At 42.9% G+C, this 17,671-nt stretch overlaps 1 protein-coding gene across 1 annotated transcript in view; it reads left to right on the top strand.

Annotated features, from left to right (window-relative positions):
- The window catches only part of slc4a5a (solute carrier family 4 member 5a), a 57,961-nt gene that overhangs the window by 10,583 nt on the left and 29,707 nt on the right, over nucleotides 1–17,671 (top strand). Inside the window, exons 4-9 of the mRNA XM_063194921.1 lie at nucleotides 3,393–3,522; nucleotides 7,255–7,415; nucleotides 8,833–8,988; nucleotides 11,103–11,198; nucleotides 13,606–13,661; nucleotides 17,175–17,332. Of these exons, the coding sequence (XP_063050991.1) occupies nucleotides 3,393–3,522; nucleotides 7,255–7,415; nucleotides 8,833–8,988; nucleotides 11,103–11,198; nucleotides 13,606–13,661; nucleotides 17,175–17,332 (757 nt within the window). The remainder of the gene's footprint in view (nucleotides 1–3,392; nucleotides 3,523–7,254; nucleotides 7,416–8,832; nucleotides 8,989–11,102; nucleotides 11,199–13,605; nucleotides 13,662–17,174; nucleotides 17,333–17,671) is intronic.

The following is a 17,671-nucleotide window of genomic DNA, read 5'->3' as shown; positions in this document are numbered from 1 at the left end:
GCAGTCCGCAGGTTACAGAGAGGCACAGCCATTCAAAATGCTAAATAAACCACTCTCCTCACCGATTAGGAGCTGCAAGCTTTGGACAGGCCCAGGACAAACTCATTTGAAAGGGACCCCACCCAATATATACAATGTAATGAGGACCCAATTCTTGGCCCCCTCTCTCCCTCGGCCCGGGACAAATGGCCCCTTTGTCACCTCCTGTTGGCTTCCCTGATTAGCAGAGTACTCTAATCGAGGACCTGAGACACGGCTTGCATTTAGAAAGCTACAAACAGCTTGGGGCTTACTCTCTTTGAAGGTTAATTCCATGAGTTGTCTGGATGTTGTGAGGCTTTGTCTGTGGTGTGTCAGTAATTCAAAAGCCACATGTGTGTTGAAGCCTCCCAGTAATCGCTTTACTAAATCCTATTCATTGCCATTGGCCACTTCATGTCACTCACGAGAGGATAGTGTTTGTATTCAAATTAGTGTCTTGCTTTGGCTAATCAGAGCAGGGACTTGCCAGTGATCTGAAAGGTCTTGTCCATTCTGGTCAAGCCACTTTATTTATGAATCACATTTGCATTAATTTATCCTTTGTCCTGTTACGGCCCGGCTCGTTGGAGCACAGCAAAGGGTCAAATGTGTCTAGGCCAGTGGTGCTCAAACTGTGGTACGCGTACCACTGGTGGTACTTGAGACATCTCTGGTGGTGCAAGGAAGAAATATTTTTTTGTGCATTGATTTGAAGGCTGATCAAGTTTTTGCAGTCGAAAATGTCTCTTTGGTCTCACATTTTGTAATATTGAACTGTATGAATCTGAAAACATAATGCAGAATAATACTAGGCAAGCAAGACATTTAAAAACAAATTTGCACTGAATGTGACCGTAGCTGTTGATGCCGTTATTAACCTGTACTGACTGGCAAAAGTGAATATGGAAGGCCTTTGCTACGATATTGTCAAGGTGGTACTCGGAGAGCTCAATATTTTCTCGGGTGGTACTTCACACAAAAAGTTTGAGAACCACTTGTCTAGGGCATGATTGTGTGGTGCAGCATGGCATGGACTGAGTGAATGGATGAAGTGTGTGCCAGTGAGTGGAGAAGGGAGGCACAGACAGAACAGAGGAGAGACAGACAAAAACAGAAAAGTGAGAGAGCATGGAGAGAGAATGGCCGCACACATGGCCAGGGAGTGCCTAGTAAAGTGGAGCAGAGCTCCTCCTAAAATACCACCGACACAGGGGCATCTGATGATGTCAATTAACCCTCCTTGCACTAACCTTGCCATACACTGGTGTACTATCAGCAGGAGTGGGTACATTATAGGGTCAAGGCAGTCCAAGAGTTGAGCCCAGGTGCTCATTAGTTAAGAGTGAAAAATACATTTGTACATTGATTCCATCACTTAGGACACTGCCACTATTTTAAGTCTGTGTTGAGTGCAACAAAGTTGTGTTAGTAAAGAATATGCTTTTATTTTCTATTGGAACATGTCTAGTAATCAATAAAGCTCAAATGAGAATATACTATGATCCATCTTGACTTGGACCCTGAGTTTAGGACGTCTGTTCTTTACAACTAGCAACTAGCCTGGTTATCCAAACCTCAACTCCATTTGAGTATTGGTCTGACCGACTGACCTTGTCAATCCCCTTCTCAGGTTGCCCATTTCTCAGTTGGTAGACTCACATGAATGAAATGCCTCTGTATGCGACTGATTGAAGCTGCAATCAATCATATCACTCTTTCCTTTCCCTCACTTGGAAGTAGAGCTATGTTTTGTGTCATTGCCGTAAGCATTCCCCATTGAGCCTTTGGAAAATGCTTGGTTCCAAATCCCTGAGAAGACTTGAAATATCAGAGATAGGGTGCTTGGCCAGACTAAGGTTAAGGTTTTTTCCTGTGGCCAGCCTATTGGTACAGATTACTTGCCTGGCTGACGCTGACTACCAAAGTTTTGCAATATGGAGTGTTGTGTCACACTAAGGATGGGCGGGCCCAGGCCAACAGGTTACTATCAAACATCCTCTAGGTCAGTGTTTCCCAACCTTTTTTGTCTTGCGTACCCCCTAAGCATCTTAGTTGTGCCATGAGTACCCCCTAATTCATTTTCTATATCATTTTCTCAGTCCTGATGTGGCTGCTCCATACATTTGTTATAATAATAACACTTTTCCAAGTACCCCCTGCAGTGTGCTCGCGTACCCCTAGTGGTACACGTACCCCTGGTTGGGAAACACTGTTCTATTAGAGTAAGATACTTCCAGCCCATGCATTTTCTGGATCGATGTAATGTCAGGTGAATGCCCCTTTAGGAGAGCTTCGGTAAGGAGACTTTTGGAGACTGAATGAATTTTGAGAATGAATGGAGTTCCCTTGGCACTGTAGATGGCGGTAGCGCACATCTTATGCAAGCCATCACCAAATGCCACAGCAAGAGAAAAAGAAGGAGGGGGGACTGTAAGTACACAATTATTTTCTGCACTATCCTATCTGCACATGCGCACCATGCAAGGCTGCACGAGCCGCCCTGCGCATGTGCAACACGATTCGTGGAGCATTGTCACCCTTGATTTCGCTAGAATCCGATCTGTAAGTGTTGTTTGGCTAAAAAAACGTATGTTACATTTGTTTTATTCGAGTAACCAAGGCTATATGGCATTTTTCGTGGTTTATTGACACACCACGTAATGTTATAAATGTAGTATCGGGAAAATACTTGTAATATTATAATGGTGGTGTAAGGAATCATTTTCTTGGGTTTATTAAAGTTAAAGATTAACGGGAGACTGTGGCCGTCTGTCAAAGATAGCCGAGGCCTATTGATCACAAATGAAGTGTGTTTTGTCAGCGTCTTGACAGGCTACAATTCACAATAAAGATGGAATTAATCAGAGACTGTGTAGGTCCTTACAGATCAGCGAAACTAAGGGCGACAATGCTCCACGAGTCATGCCACGCATTCGCAGAGCGGATAGTTCAGCCTTGCGTGGTGCGCATGTGCAGATAGGATCGTGCAGAAAAAATACTGGTGTACTTACAGGGACAACGCCCCTTTAGGAGACCAAACTTGAGCACACTCCTTTGCATTAAGTGGGCGGAGTTTGAATAAACTTAACCTATTATAAGATGTTTTTTTACTATGTTTTTTTTTAGTTATTGGCAAACGTTGTTTTGTCGCCCTCTACAGGATAGCCTAATTAACATTTCGCTGTTGTTGCCATTGCCAATTCATGTACATTCAAGCAGTGTTACCTACTGAACAAAGATGGCGGCGATCAAAGTCAGCCATTTGGTCCCAATAAACAGGGGGTAGTCCATGTGACATCTAGGGTGCTATATCTATGGTGCTATATCCATGGTTTACAACTACTTGTAATGCTTGTGTCTTCCTCCTCCAGTGTCCCCTGCAGCAGAGCGTCTTCGCTACATCCTGGGCGATGACGATGACATGCCCAATCCCACACTCTTCACCGAGATGGACACGCTGCAGCATGAGGGCGATGAACTGGAGTGGAAGGAATCGGCCAGGTACTGTAGACCAGTTTCCTAAACTGTACCATGACACCACAGCCCCACATATTCCAGCCAAGGCCCCCTGACATAGCCTGGTATGAAAAGAAAATAAAGGTCCGCAACACTGTTAAATGCTCCCAAATATTTAATGGCACGACGTTTCGGACTAACCGTCCAAATTGCAACACAGAACAGGTGTAAAGGGTGTGGTATATATACATGGCTTGGGGGGGTGTCACATACAAAAGTGAAGGGTAAGCTATATACAAAGTGGGCACCAGAGGGCACCCATCCCAAAACCTTATGTATAATCAGCTACAAAGGTGCTGAACAATATATATACATATTTACATCCAAAGTCATCATAAATATAATAATTCATCAATGGGTCTAAATAGCCTGGTATGACCCACTCCTAATACCTCTTTTCATACAAATGAGCCCTGACATGGGCCGTGCAACACTATTGAGCACTATCTTGCACTATTTTGTACCCCCTTTCACAGCTCAATGGAGTTGGTGCATCCCGTCCAAAGACAGCAGGAAACAAAATAAATACATTATGATGAAGAAAATGATAACACGCTCACAGTAGATCCTCCACCAGAGATGCAGTTGCTTATTATAGTAATGAAGCTCTTAACTAATGGGAATTACTTTTAGCTTATTGTTTGTGTTCATTTTGCTTTGCTTACAGTAGTGACTTATCGTATTCAATTATTTGTTTTGTTTTGTCATATATTTCCTGCCAACTTGTCACAGGCCTCCAGCATCCCCTCATGACTAAGGATGCACCGATACCACTTTTTTGAAAACCGATACAAGTACGAGTACATTAATGTGTGTACTTGCTGATACCGAGTACCGATACCGATACCTTTTACCACCAAAATACAATGAAAATAAATGCATGGCCTTGTTTTTTTCCACCTGTGATATTTTTATTGTCCATTTCCATGTAGATTTAAATGTTAGTAAATGTATGAGGTGGCACTTTTTTCCATGCTGCTTTCAAGTCCACAGAACATGAGTTTGCATTGTTTTGTGTAATAGCAGTATCGTTCCTGGTATCGGCAAGTGCTTGACGAGTACGAGTATGAGTATCATGAGTAGTATCGGGTGCCAATATCGGTACCAGTATCGGTATCGGTGCATCCCCTCATGACCCCACAGTGGTCCCCGCCCCCCACTTTGAGAAACGTTGAGTTTAAAAATATAGTAGAGTATAGTCAGAGAGAGTAGAGAGAGAGAGGTTCCATGGCCCATTGTTTCCGGGTTCTATTATTGCAAGGGGGGGGAGAGAATCCTCCTTTAGGCAGACCTAGGCAGACCTAAGGACTGTTCTACTCAATGCTAGGAGTATTATGACACGCCCCTTTAGGCAGACCGGAACCTGGTCATGTTAGGTGCCCATAGCAACCTATTACATTGGCATATCTCTATATACTTAAAGAATCTCTGGTATAGTGGTACACCGGAAATAGGAGTGTGAAATCACTGATTCTTGAGAAAGTGGCTAAAACAGGTTGTAATGTTGACAGAAAAAAACAAAGTGAATTACAAAATTATATGGTATATCCTCGTAGACTAAGGTCTTGGCTTTTCAGAAATGCACAAGGCCAATCTCCCCATTATGTATTTTTTTCAGAAATCAGGCTTTTGTCCGATCATACCTTGTTTTTTGTCAACACCGTCAGACACAATTAAAAGTTATTAAAATTGTATTGATTTGGTTGCATATGTATCTGGAGTTTTTAAGTGATTATGTGTATTTCTTGGTTCACACATATGCCTTTAAATGTTGAAAATTCACTTTTGTTCTATTTTAATACTGTTTCATGTGTTCTAATTTTAAAATATGTACCGTCATACGATGCTTACTTAACGCCTAAATAGAACAAACAATTTTTTGTAATTTCACAAATATTCGTGTAGTCTTAAATTGGCTATTACTTTGATATTTCAACAACTCCTAAGGAAAATGTTGTAAGCACATTCCTTTAAAATGTCCAAAACTCCTTCTTACGGTGGTGACTTAAGAACTGACGGTGGTGACAGTAATCTGAGAGTGGTGAAAGTGGCCTAATTAGTACCTGCATTTAGCAAAATAAATAGCCCTCTCAAGTCAATGGCATCTTGCATAAACACTTTATTTTTGTGTGTGCACAGCATGAGCATGTGTTTTTACTTCATTAGTTAGATTATCTAGGAAGTAAGCCACTGGTTGTTGAAAATGTGGTAAAAACAGCTTTTAAGTTGTTCAAATCCAAAATATATAGAGTTTATTATCATAGATGTAGGTCTTGGCTGTGCAGTGAATGCATTGGCCAAGCTCCCCATGTTTAACATTTTTCATAAAATGGGCTCTTTCTTGTTTTGTCAACAGCGGCATACAGAATTAGAAGTAAAAACACATGTTTACTGTATTAAAGTGAATTACTTTAACAATTCAACATAACTGTAGATACTTATTGTATGCATATTCTTCAAACATGTCAAAAACACATAAAACATGTGTTTTTTGGTGAACTCCATCAGATGTCACCACCGTCAGGTTTTCTGACAAAAAAACCTCCAAATGCACCTCAGTGGTGGCTAGAGTATCATTTTGGATCACAATTATTACTAACATGCCTAGTAATGTTTTATTAACCAGCCCCAAACAATTTAGTAAAATATGGAACAACATGATGAGCAGAACAAAATCTGACGGTGGTGACAGCTGACGGTGTGAGACAAAAAAACACTCTTTTAAATATTATGCATTGTTTGTTCACATTAGCCATTTCATTTTCGCTCTGTTTCTTGGGTGCTTCATACCTTTTCTGAAAAAAAAATATATTTATTAACATTAATGTAATACAATACTATTAAAACCCCCGACGGTGTTGACAGTTTATGGTTGGGACAGTACCAGTGTCCAAACAAATTAACAAATTGAGGACAAAATAATAAACTTACAGAAGCTTCAGTGATGGTGAAGTAGGCAGTAGAGCTAAAGGTTTGAAAAGGGGTCCTCAGTAATGAAAATTACCTTGTGCATACCTGATTTTATTGTCTTTTAGAAAAAATCTGACGGTGGTGACCAATATGCTGACACATTTTGAGCAATCAGTAAATAATAGTAAATATTGTTTTACATCCACTATGTGCACATCTGTAGAACCACTTTAATATGGTCTTCCACATCATGGTGATATTGTTCAATTCTGTTAGTGATTTTTGTATTTTAAGTCAATTGAAATGATGATGCCAGTCCTTGGGACAGGCGTTTTTACAGGGTGTGGACAGGTTTATAGCCATGAAAAGTAACAAAATTACACTTAAATATTTCAAACAACTGTGTATTCGTGTGACACACCCCTTGGCCATTACCTGGGTTCATTTTGTTTGTGAAAATTTAGTTGATTTTCAACAGAATTAATATTTTACTGCAGGGACATGTTTTTGCCAAACTTTCAAGAATCAGTGAAATATCAGGAGAGTCGTAGGTAGATTACACAGCTGAATTAGTATTATTCGAAATGAGTGGAATACTAGAAACTAACTTGGACAACTGGGAGTCTCAGGACATGCACCAGAATCATTACACACACACACATGTACACACACACACATGCGCAAACCCGCATGGCCAACAGTTATAGACACTGTTGTATGCAATAGACCTAATACTGGCCATGAATAACCTTGTTTGTGTGCCCTTTGTGTTTGTGTTACCCTCTTCCCCATGCTATTTCTGACTAGGTGGGTGAAGTTTGAGGAGAAGGTGGAGGAAGGTGGAGAGAGATGGAGCAAGCCCCACGTGTCCACGCTGTCCCTGCACAGCCTCTTCGAGCTGCGTACCTGTCTGCAAACAGGCGCTGTGCTGCTCGACCTGGATGGCTACTCTCTACCGCAGATCGTGGGTGAGTGAGTCACTGGTGGGAGCAGGGGTGGAGCTATAGGGGGGGGGGGGCAAGCAGGGTATTTGCCCCTGGGCCCAGAGTCCTCCATTAGTGTAGTGCCCTGGGGCCCTGTGTGCAATTGTTCCGCTACTGGGCGGGACTGAGTGGGCAGTGGCAGCGAACAGAACCTGGACATTCTGTGCCATCAAACAAACAGGAAAATATGGAGACCTAATCACAGGTAGCATGATTGATTTCCAAATTTAGCAATGCTGTACACAAATAATCTGTCTGTGGAAGGGTAGAACTTGTGTGTGTGTGTGTGTGTGTGTGTGTGTGTGTGTGTGTGTGTGTGTGTGTGTGTGTGTGTGTGTGTGTGTGTGTGTGTGTGTGTGTGTGTGTGTGTGTGTGTGTGTGTGTGTGTGTGTGTGTGTCTGTGTGTCTGTGTGTGTCTGTGTGTGTCTGTGTGTGTGCGTGCGTGTGCGTGCGCGCGCGTGCGTGCGTGCGTGTGTGCGTGTGCATGCGTGTGTCTCTGTGTGTCTCTGTGTGTCTCTGTGTGTCTCTGTGTGTGTCTGTGTGTATCTTTGCGTGTCTGTGTGTATCTGTGCGTGTCTGTGTGTCTGTGTCCATTCTGGAGACGTGGAGTTAAATCCAAGGTTATTTGGCGATTGGTCCCTGCCCATTCATCCACACCAAGACTAATTACAGTATATCCTCCTCTATCACTGTCCTCATCTGATTAATGGCCAAAAGCCCGCAACCTAATTAAAAAACTTGGTATAATACGGTCCTTTGTGTCCAACAATGGTAAAGCAAAGCCTTTTAAGTGTTTCGATCAACTAGTTCAAAGTCTGTAAATAATTGTAAACAACAGGCAGTTTTAATAGCACTTTTTTCAGCAGTCTTTAAATATTTTATTTTCAGTGACAAGGTTTTATGATGTTGCCAAGCACAGCCATTAGTAACCAATATTACATATGTCATAGGCTGCTAAACTTTGGAATTAAAATTATGATAGTACAAAAAAATCTGCTGATTAAAGATTTTTTTGGTATATGGGAAAATGAATGATTCCAATATGACTTTTACACTTGGGTAGAGTGTAAGGAGGGAGCGTCACCACCTATTTGTCACTCTCTCTGCTCTAAAGGATGGAGGAAGTGGGGAAAAAAGTGATTCATTAGCTTTTCCAATGCTCTCCAAATGTTATTTATTGCTCTGCTGGATCAGAGAGAGAGTGAGAGAGTGTGTGAGAGAGAGAGAGAGAGAGAGAGAGAGAGTGTGTATGTGTGTGTGTGTGTGTGTGTGAGAGAGAGAGAGAGAGAGAGAGAGAAAGAGAGAGAGGGAGAGAGAGAGAGAGAGAGAGAAAGAGAGAGAGTGAAAGAAACCAAACCCACCCTGCTCGTCTTATAATGGTATAAATTGTTCCTTGTTCCAGATGACATTATCGAGAGACAGATTGAGGAGGGAGTAATTGGTCCAGAGCTGCGAGACAAGATCAGCTTCGTGCTGCTGAGGAAGCACAGGCACCAGACCAAGAAGCCCATCCACCGCTCCTTCGCAGACATCGGCAAATCGGGCGGCGGGAGCACTGGTGGCGCCGGCGGAAGTGAGTTCTTATAATAACCCAGCAACCAAGCATTACGTACGTTGCAGCACATTGTGGGCAGCTGTGGCCAATGGTTAGAAAGTCAGTCTTCTCACAAAGAACCCCATCCATCGCACTGACCCTCGCAGACATCGGCAAATCAGGTGGTGGGAATGCCAGCGGCAAGTGCTTATTACCTAGCAACCAAAACAATACATTGTGGGCAGCTGTGGCTTAATGGTTTGAAGTCTTGGGCATCAGACGGTTGCTAGTTGAAGTGCAGCCATGGATATAGGGCAGCCATAGCTTAATGGTTAAGGAGGTGGGCTTTAGATCAGAGGGTTGCAGTTTTGTATGCCACCCCTCCACTCCCTACCTCATTCCCATGGCTGAAGTGCCCTTGAGCAAGGCACACTGCTCCAGGGACTGTAACCCATACCCTGTACTGAAAAGTAATAACTTTACGTCACTTTGGATAAAACCGTCAGCTAAGTGTAATGTTATGTAAGAGTGTAATGTTAATCTCACCAAGAAGCCCCTTCACGTTGACAAATCAGTGCGGTCGCTCATAGTCAAGCAAACCAACCAAACATTACCACACATTATAGGCAGCTATGACCTAAATTAATGCTTAGCAAGTTGGTGTTGGGGATCACAAGGTTGCCGGTTTAAATCTCAGCCTTACCATTGGGAAGAATGTGTGTCGTCTTCCGACCCTATCCATTCATCCATGGCTGAAGTTCCCTTGAGTAAGTCACCTAATATCACATGTCTCCAGGGACTGTAACCAATGTCCTGTACCTACATTAAGGTGAATTGCTTTGGACAAAAATGGCAGCAGCAGCGTATGGCATGTGTGCACATCCAATAAAACAGGTGCTGGATCAAAGAGCCGTCTAGAAAAAAAACAAGCGCTCTGTTGCTGCTCACCAATTTATTCAACACAACGTTTCGAACTCACACAGGTTTCGTCAGGTGTAGGTGGCAGCGCCTGTTTGTTATAACATATTGCAAACAACAAGCCACCTACAAATAGACTAATAAATGTGAACAACGGATTTTATTGGTCACATACACTTGTTAACATGTGCAATGTACAGTGAAATGTTGTCTGGCCAACTCTAGTATAAGCTCTATAAGCTATCAACCAAATGCTTCCCTGAATTCCAAATTCAAGAGTCAGGAGAGATTCACAGGTATTTGTCACATATAGTAAGTACACCACAGTGACATGCAATTTGCAGTGACATGTACAATGGTCAACCCTAGAAAAAGCTTTTCAACTAAATCCCTCCCTGAATTCAATATTCACGACTCAAGCTGGATTTGGTATATCACATACACCATAGTGCCCATGTTATGTTGGCTCCACACCTGTAACTGTGCAGACAGATTGATCGGATAGAAATCTGAAAGGCAAAGATATCAACAATAAAACAGCAAATATTGCAAGCAAAATGACACTATATTAGAATCATATTTAATTCAAAGATGTGCAAGTGGATGCAGCCTTTCTAGGGAGGGCATCATTGCCTTGCATCAAGCATTTGGTCTGCCAATTTTGTTGCTCATATCCGACAGTCTTTGTATTGCATGGTCCAGTTGTGTGGAAGACAGAGCACCTTTTGGTGTTAGTGAGCGTCTCTTCTCATGCATGCCTGCCTCTCCATGGGCTATATCTGTTCCCTGTAGCAGCATCATCCCCCATTGCACACGGAGAGCCAGACAGCCATTTACTCTCACGCTCCTATCTACACCCTCATTTAGTCTTATCTCTCACCGCACGCACGCACGCACGCATGCACGCAGGCACGCAGGCACGCACGCAGGCACGCACGCACGCACGCAGGCACGCAGGCACGCACGCATGCACGCACGCATGCACGCACGCATGCACGCAGGCACGCACACAGGCACGCACGCATGCACGAACGCACGCAGGCACGCACGCACGCAGGCACGCACGCACGCAAGCACGCAGGCACGCACGCACGCACGCAGGCACGCAGGCACGCAGGCACGCACGCAGGCACGCAGGCACGCACGCAGGCACGCACGCACGCAGGCACGCAAGCAAGCACGGACCCCCCTCTAATCCCTTCCATCCTCTCCTTTTTCAGACCGCAGTCCTAACCGTGCTCCTCCCCCACCGCCAAACTTCAACCGCTCCACCGAAGACCTGCGCTCCAAGCAGGGGGCCGGCTACGGACGTCTACGTGAGTCCCAATCATTCCCTGCTCATATACTAAGATGCCATCCAAATAAAATAAAAAACAATAAAAAGATTTTGACGGCATCAGAAAGTCTTACACAGGAGTGCATCAAACCCTTTTCATACTTTTAAGACTTTTTGAAGTGGACGGCCATTTTTGGATGGACACTCATACTACTGGACACATTTTGTGAAGCAATTCCTAATGATTGAATCCCATGCAAGGTTAAATGAGGCATCCACCCATATGCTATACAGTTCTCAATATCAACGGGGGCTCTACAGCCCCCCCCAGGGGCCATTGGGGAACCCTGGGGGGGCGTGGGGAAGGTTACAGCTGAGAGGGGGCGGCACTTAGTTGCCATTGGGGGCATTAGTCGATTTTATTTTTTAATACTAACCTCTAAGAGTGTACCGTCACACCGGTGTGACAGGAATGTTCGGGCAGTGAAAGTTCTATAGAATTCTGGGCGTCATTCAATACAATTTGGAATTTTAGAATCTTGCATTGTTATAGATCACATTCTTTTTATAGAATGTTCAAAAACCCACCCTCTTAAAGGTTAAGGGGGGCGTTGGTAGGCTGATGAGGTCTAGGGGGCGTTGGGAGGAGTATGATGAGGTACAGGGGGGCATTTGTTCAAAAAAGTACTGCACTAAGACTTGCATCGGTATCCTACTGTGTCTTTGTGTGTTTGAACATCTGCAAAGATACTTATGCATCAAAAATATCAGGTGTGTCAATCCGCAAACCGTTTTTTTTTCCATTATATATGCGATTTCATTCGAGTACACACGCTTTTTTCTCAGTACATCTGAACGTTTGCCTGAGAAGTTACGTACGTACGTAGCTTTTTTATACGAGGGAGGCCCCTGCTAATACAACGCATCACATTGAGATCTGAAAACATTTATTGGCATGTCAACGCAACAGTAGCCTGAAATCAGGCAGCAAGGCTATGAAGGCGTGAGGTGAAAGGGTCAAGTGGAAAAGGAACAAGGGCAAAGCAAATAATACATGGAGTATGAATTGCACATTACACGGTAGGTATATTGCAAAGGATAGTTGAGCAATAGTAAGCAGTCGTACGTAGGGAGATTACATCAGCTGAGTTTAACAGCAGTCATCAGCAGTTGCGAATGCCCATGGGAGGAAATTGTTCTTTGCATGCAGGGCCGCTCGGGCCCGGGACAAACTCTTCAGTCACCCACCTAATATATATAATGTAATGGGGACCCATTACTGGGCCCCTCTCTCCCTGGGCCCGGGACAACTTATCCCTTTGTCCCCCCTGTCAGCTTCCCTGCGTGTATGTGTCTTGCTGATGGATCTACAGTGAATCTCTTGCCAGAGAGCAATGTGTTCAATATAGGGAGTGTTTAGGAGGAATGGGATCATTCCTCTTTTGCATTTCATGATCACCCTGCCTCTGATAATTTAACACCTCACTTATTCACTGTAGTCATTGTTATGTTTCTCTTGCCACCGTGCTTGACGGAATTTCTTCTTTTGCATATCTCCAACGCCAGAGCAATACAGTGTCCATGCAGAAATGCTCAACAACTCAACAACATGAGCATCACACATGGCACATATTTTCCATTTTTTTTAGAAGAAGATACCGCACACTCTTGTCCATCGTGCTGCAATTTATTAAGAAAACAACGTTTCGGCCCGTATGTCCTTTCTCAAGTTTTATATTATTTTATATTTTTATATTTTCCATGACACATTTTGCACAATTTCCATACATTTCTTGTAATGGGAAAGATACCCATGTATGTTTGCTTGTGCATTCAGAGGCCACATATAAAAGTGTTACAGGGCCCTACCGTGGCTGTAACAGTAGGGCACTGACCTGCTACACTGGTGATCCAGGTTTGATTCCTGCCCGGGTCATTTGCCCATCCTTCCCCATCTTTCTCTCCCCACTCCTTTCCTGTCCGTCTCTCATTATCCTATCACAAAAATGATAAAGGCAAAAATAAATAAATAAATAATTAAATATAATTAAAGCCGCAGGCAGCCTTAGCGGGTCCTTGCACCTGCGGCCCGGGGGTCATGGCACGTTGCCCTGCCCTAATACACCCCTACCTGTGAAAAACAGATGAAGCGTAACAATTTTCTGACAGGTACAGTATGAGGAAGGAGAAGGTGTCATTGTCGTAGCACTGCTGTCTTGTCCACTTTCCCACTCAGTATCCCTTTGCATTGCCATTTCAATCATATAGACGCATGCAAAATGTTAAAGGCAAAAAAATTAAAATAATAATGAATATAATAAATATTTATAAATATAAATAAATAAATAAATACAAGCGTTACAGAAGCCACATACAGAAGGTTTTGTGTACGTTTGCGTGGTTCAGTTGTCTAATAAAGACATGCATCTCTTTTGTTTCTGCTGCAGGTCACGCCCAGAGCCGTAGCATGAATGATATTGCTGACACACCCAGCAACGACCAGGTAAACACTTCAGGGGCGTTGGTATTGCCCTCCTTTCATCATTTTGCAGGATTGCATTACATTGCACAGAAAAGCACACCTTCGTCGCCCCAGTCGTGTAAATGGGATGATATCCGCCATGACTTTGGGGAGTTTATAATGCTATATTCTCTGGTATTTACAATGACAATTTTCTGTATTGCTTCAGGCTTTGTTTTCCCCGGTCTACAGTTGCTCTGGCAACCAGTATTGGTTTTTGGTAGGAAATGGCTTGTTGACATGACATGAGAGCCTTGGTTTTTGTTTCAGCTGAGGCCATTTCTATGGGAATTATGCTGACCTTTTCAAACATTATATGTTGTTTTGTCACTGGAGGAAAGCAAAGGAAGGAAACCAATGATAAAAAACTATTGATTTATTAGAGTAGGCCTTTACTCTCAGTTTTGACTGCTATGACAACTTTATATTATATTATATTATATTATATTATATTACATTATATTATATTATATTATATTATATTATATTATATTATATTATATTATATTATATTATATTATATTATATTATATTATATTATAATTATACTTAATGTTCTGGATAATCAGATTTAGTGAAAACACCTGCACACGCACACACACACACACACACACACACACACACACACACACACACACACACACACACACACACACACACACACACACACACACACACACACACACACACACACACACACACACACACACACACACACACACACACACACACACACACTTTTTAAATACAGTTCACAGCGTCTGACTGCAAGTTATGTAAGGGTTAACGTTCGGCGAGAAGGTCGCTACCGTGGAATAGCAGCACGACAGAGAGAATCTTTAGACCCCGACGCGGAGCGGAGGGGTCTTGTTCTCTCTGAAGTGCTGCTATTCCACAAAGCGACCGACTCGCCGAAAGTTAACCCGCTTATTATATGGATATACTTAAATGATTCACACATGGCGGGGACATTTCTTTAGGCCTATTTAATGTTAAGTCTATTATAGTTTTTAATGTCAAAAGATTGTTGCTGCGCAAAACAAAACAGTGCCGTTGTGGAACACCGCTAGGCAACAGCTAGGTAGCCAGGACAACAGGTGTTGTCTATCACAGCAGCTGATTAGAGTCTTGTTGAAAAGTCGCTTTAGCAGTGAAAAGTCTTGTTGCCATTGACAGCGGTCTGTTATAGACCAACCCGTCCGTTATCGAAAAAATAACAGACGTTCGAACGTTGGGGAGCCCCGTTGAAATGAATGGAGCATTCGACCGATGACGTCACACCATATAATAAGTCATAATAATGACAACATACAGTATTTATATTAGTATATTTCCAATACACAATCAAGAGGATGGATGATAATTGACATTTTATGACGGGTTTAATGTTGTCATCATAACAGTTAATAAGCTACTGTACGTAAGTCTTGAGGGAAAACCACGAACGTGTGTCCATTTGTAGCAGTTGAGTATTGCAGGTAAAATTCTGTGAAGATGGTCAGCAGTCATTTTGAGACATAGAAGGAAGTCTTATTGGATTTCCCTTTGCAAAATGTCACACGTGATTAGCAAAGAGATGAATCACATGCTAAATGTCATGTTTGCATGATCGTATGTATGATGTTGCACCCAGCAAATGCCTTTAATATTGCAGAGGATTCTGTACACACACATAAAGAGATAGATAGACAGATAGATAAGAAAGATAGATAGATAGATAGATAGATAGATAGACAGATAGATAAGAAAGAGAGCCATGGAGGGTATCGAAGTATATATTTGTGTGTGTGTGTGTGTGTGTGTGTGTGTGTGTGTGTGTGTGTGTGTGTGTGTGTGTGTGTGTGTGTGTGTGTACTGTAAGTGTGTGAGTGCACATACACATTTATTAATGTATGAATGTGTATTTGCTATGTGTTGTGTACGTGTGTGCCTATAACACAGTCAGGCGGAGCCAGGAGGGGATGGGCATATGTGCATGTGCTGCTCCTGGCATGATGATGAGCAGGGTGGGTGGGTGGATGGGAGGGAGTGGAGTGGAGCGGAGCGTGGGGGTTGGGGGTGGGGAGGGGAGGGTTGTCTGGGTCATCATTGAGCCTCCATTAGGGGAGTGCATCCTCGTGCCCTCGCACTCACATGCAGACAAGACAGGACAGAGCGGCACTGCACCACACCGCACCACAGCGCACTACACTGCCTGCCCATCATGTGGACGTGCATCAACATCATCATTACACACACACACACACACACACACACACACACACACACACACACACACACACACACACACACACACACACACACACACACACACACACACACACACACACACACACACACACACACACATACAGCAGGCAGGCTGCTTATCAGGATATACCCTGGCATCATTACTCGGTGGACACCCACACCCGCACACTCATGCACACGGAAGAGTGCAGTGGAGTCAGTGGCCAGCCAGCAGAGCATTTGGCAACACAGCCAGTCATACAGTAGTCACCTTACCACTTCCGCAGTCAGGACTGGAAAACAAAATTGTTTGTTTGTAATTTTTTTTCCCAGGGTGTAACAGGAGATATCAGCATATTATAATGTTTTCTAGTAATAACATCATCCATCTAATATCGTCTAAAGCTGTTTGTGGGTTTGAGAGTATTTTGTTTACAAATATAAATTCATTATTTGCTTTTTCTGAACACACATTCATGAATGATGGATTGTAATGGATTTTGGATTAGTGCAGTTACACCCAGAAACCAAATGTGGAGGGGGAAAGGGGAGAAGAATTTACATTTCTCTTCCCTCAAGATCTACAAATACTGTATGAAAACAACTGTAGCATAACTGATGGGCAAAGATTAACCGTAATAGGCATTAAAGTTATTTTTATCCTTTTTTGTTTCCATTGCAAGCGTTTGTAGTAGCCTAGTAAACTAGACGAATCCGCCTAGGAGGATTTTATCTGTTTGGCTGTATATTTTCTCGAGGCTGGGATGAATGAAACAGCATTTTAGAAATAAACTCTAAATTCTCTGTTTCGGAGCTATTAAAATTGATATGAGACTGAACATGACGAATTGGAAATATCAGGGAGATAACAGATTAACCTTCATCACATATTCTATCAGATAAGAGAGACCTAAATCACACTTTTATCAGATGCGAAAAGGCTGGAATTGCACGGCAGTAAACACTGGAATGGCCAAGTAAGCTTTCTCAGCTCTAACACAGCAGTGTGAATAGAATAACATACTGGGCACAAATAAGGCGCAGGTTTAGTTGTATGGTATCGCCTGTAGCAATAATGTCAACGTTAAATTATATATCTTCCAGATATTGCTTCCTAGAGCAGGGACTGAGATGAGATCGGTGGGATGGAGAACACCTGTGTTTCGTTATGGGAAAATAAATACTGTATTACTGTGTGACGTTTGGTCTGAATGCCGTCTTTCCCTGGATTCTTCCTTTTCTTCTCCTCCATCTCCATCTCCGCAGCTGAGGAATAAATTCATAAAGAAGATCCCCAGAGATGCTGAGGCGTCCAACGTCCTGATCGGCGAGGTTGATTTCCTGGACAAACCCTTCGTGGCCTTCGTGCGGCTGGCTCAGGCGACCACGCTCGGAGGGCTCACAGAGGTCCCTGTACCAACCAGGTAGCATGCGCGGGCGGGCTCCACGTACACACTGTCCACCTTTACAATGTTTCCTGTAGTTGACAGATTCAGGGTGCGATTTTTTTGGAACAACCAGAAGTGGGGATACGTTTTCAAATGTTAAGCCGTATCAATAGAGTTACATTTAACTGTGATTATATTCAAGTAGAAAAGGTAGAAAAGAGATATTGCAGCCTGGATAAGCCGAGACATTTACATATCTTAATGTCTAGGAGTGGTTCTACCCATAAAGGGGTCCTAGGCAAAATATAGATATATTGTATATATAGACAATTATTTTTGCTGGTATTTATTTACCACTGTAGAACTGACTGTTGG

Source organism: Engraulis encrasicolus, chromosome 3 (genome assembly GCF_034702125.1).
Source record: "Engraulis encrasicolus isolate BLACKSEA-1 chromosome 3, IST_EnEncr_1.0, whole genome shotgun sequence".
Taxonomy (NCBI): Eukaryota; Metazoa; Chordata; class Actinopteri; order Clupeiformes; family Engraulidae; genus Engraulis; species Engraulis encrasicolus.
Note: the sequence above shows the minus strand (reverse complement) of the source record. Positions and strands in the feature narration are given on the sequence as shown.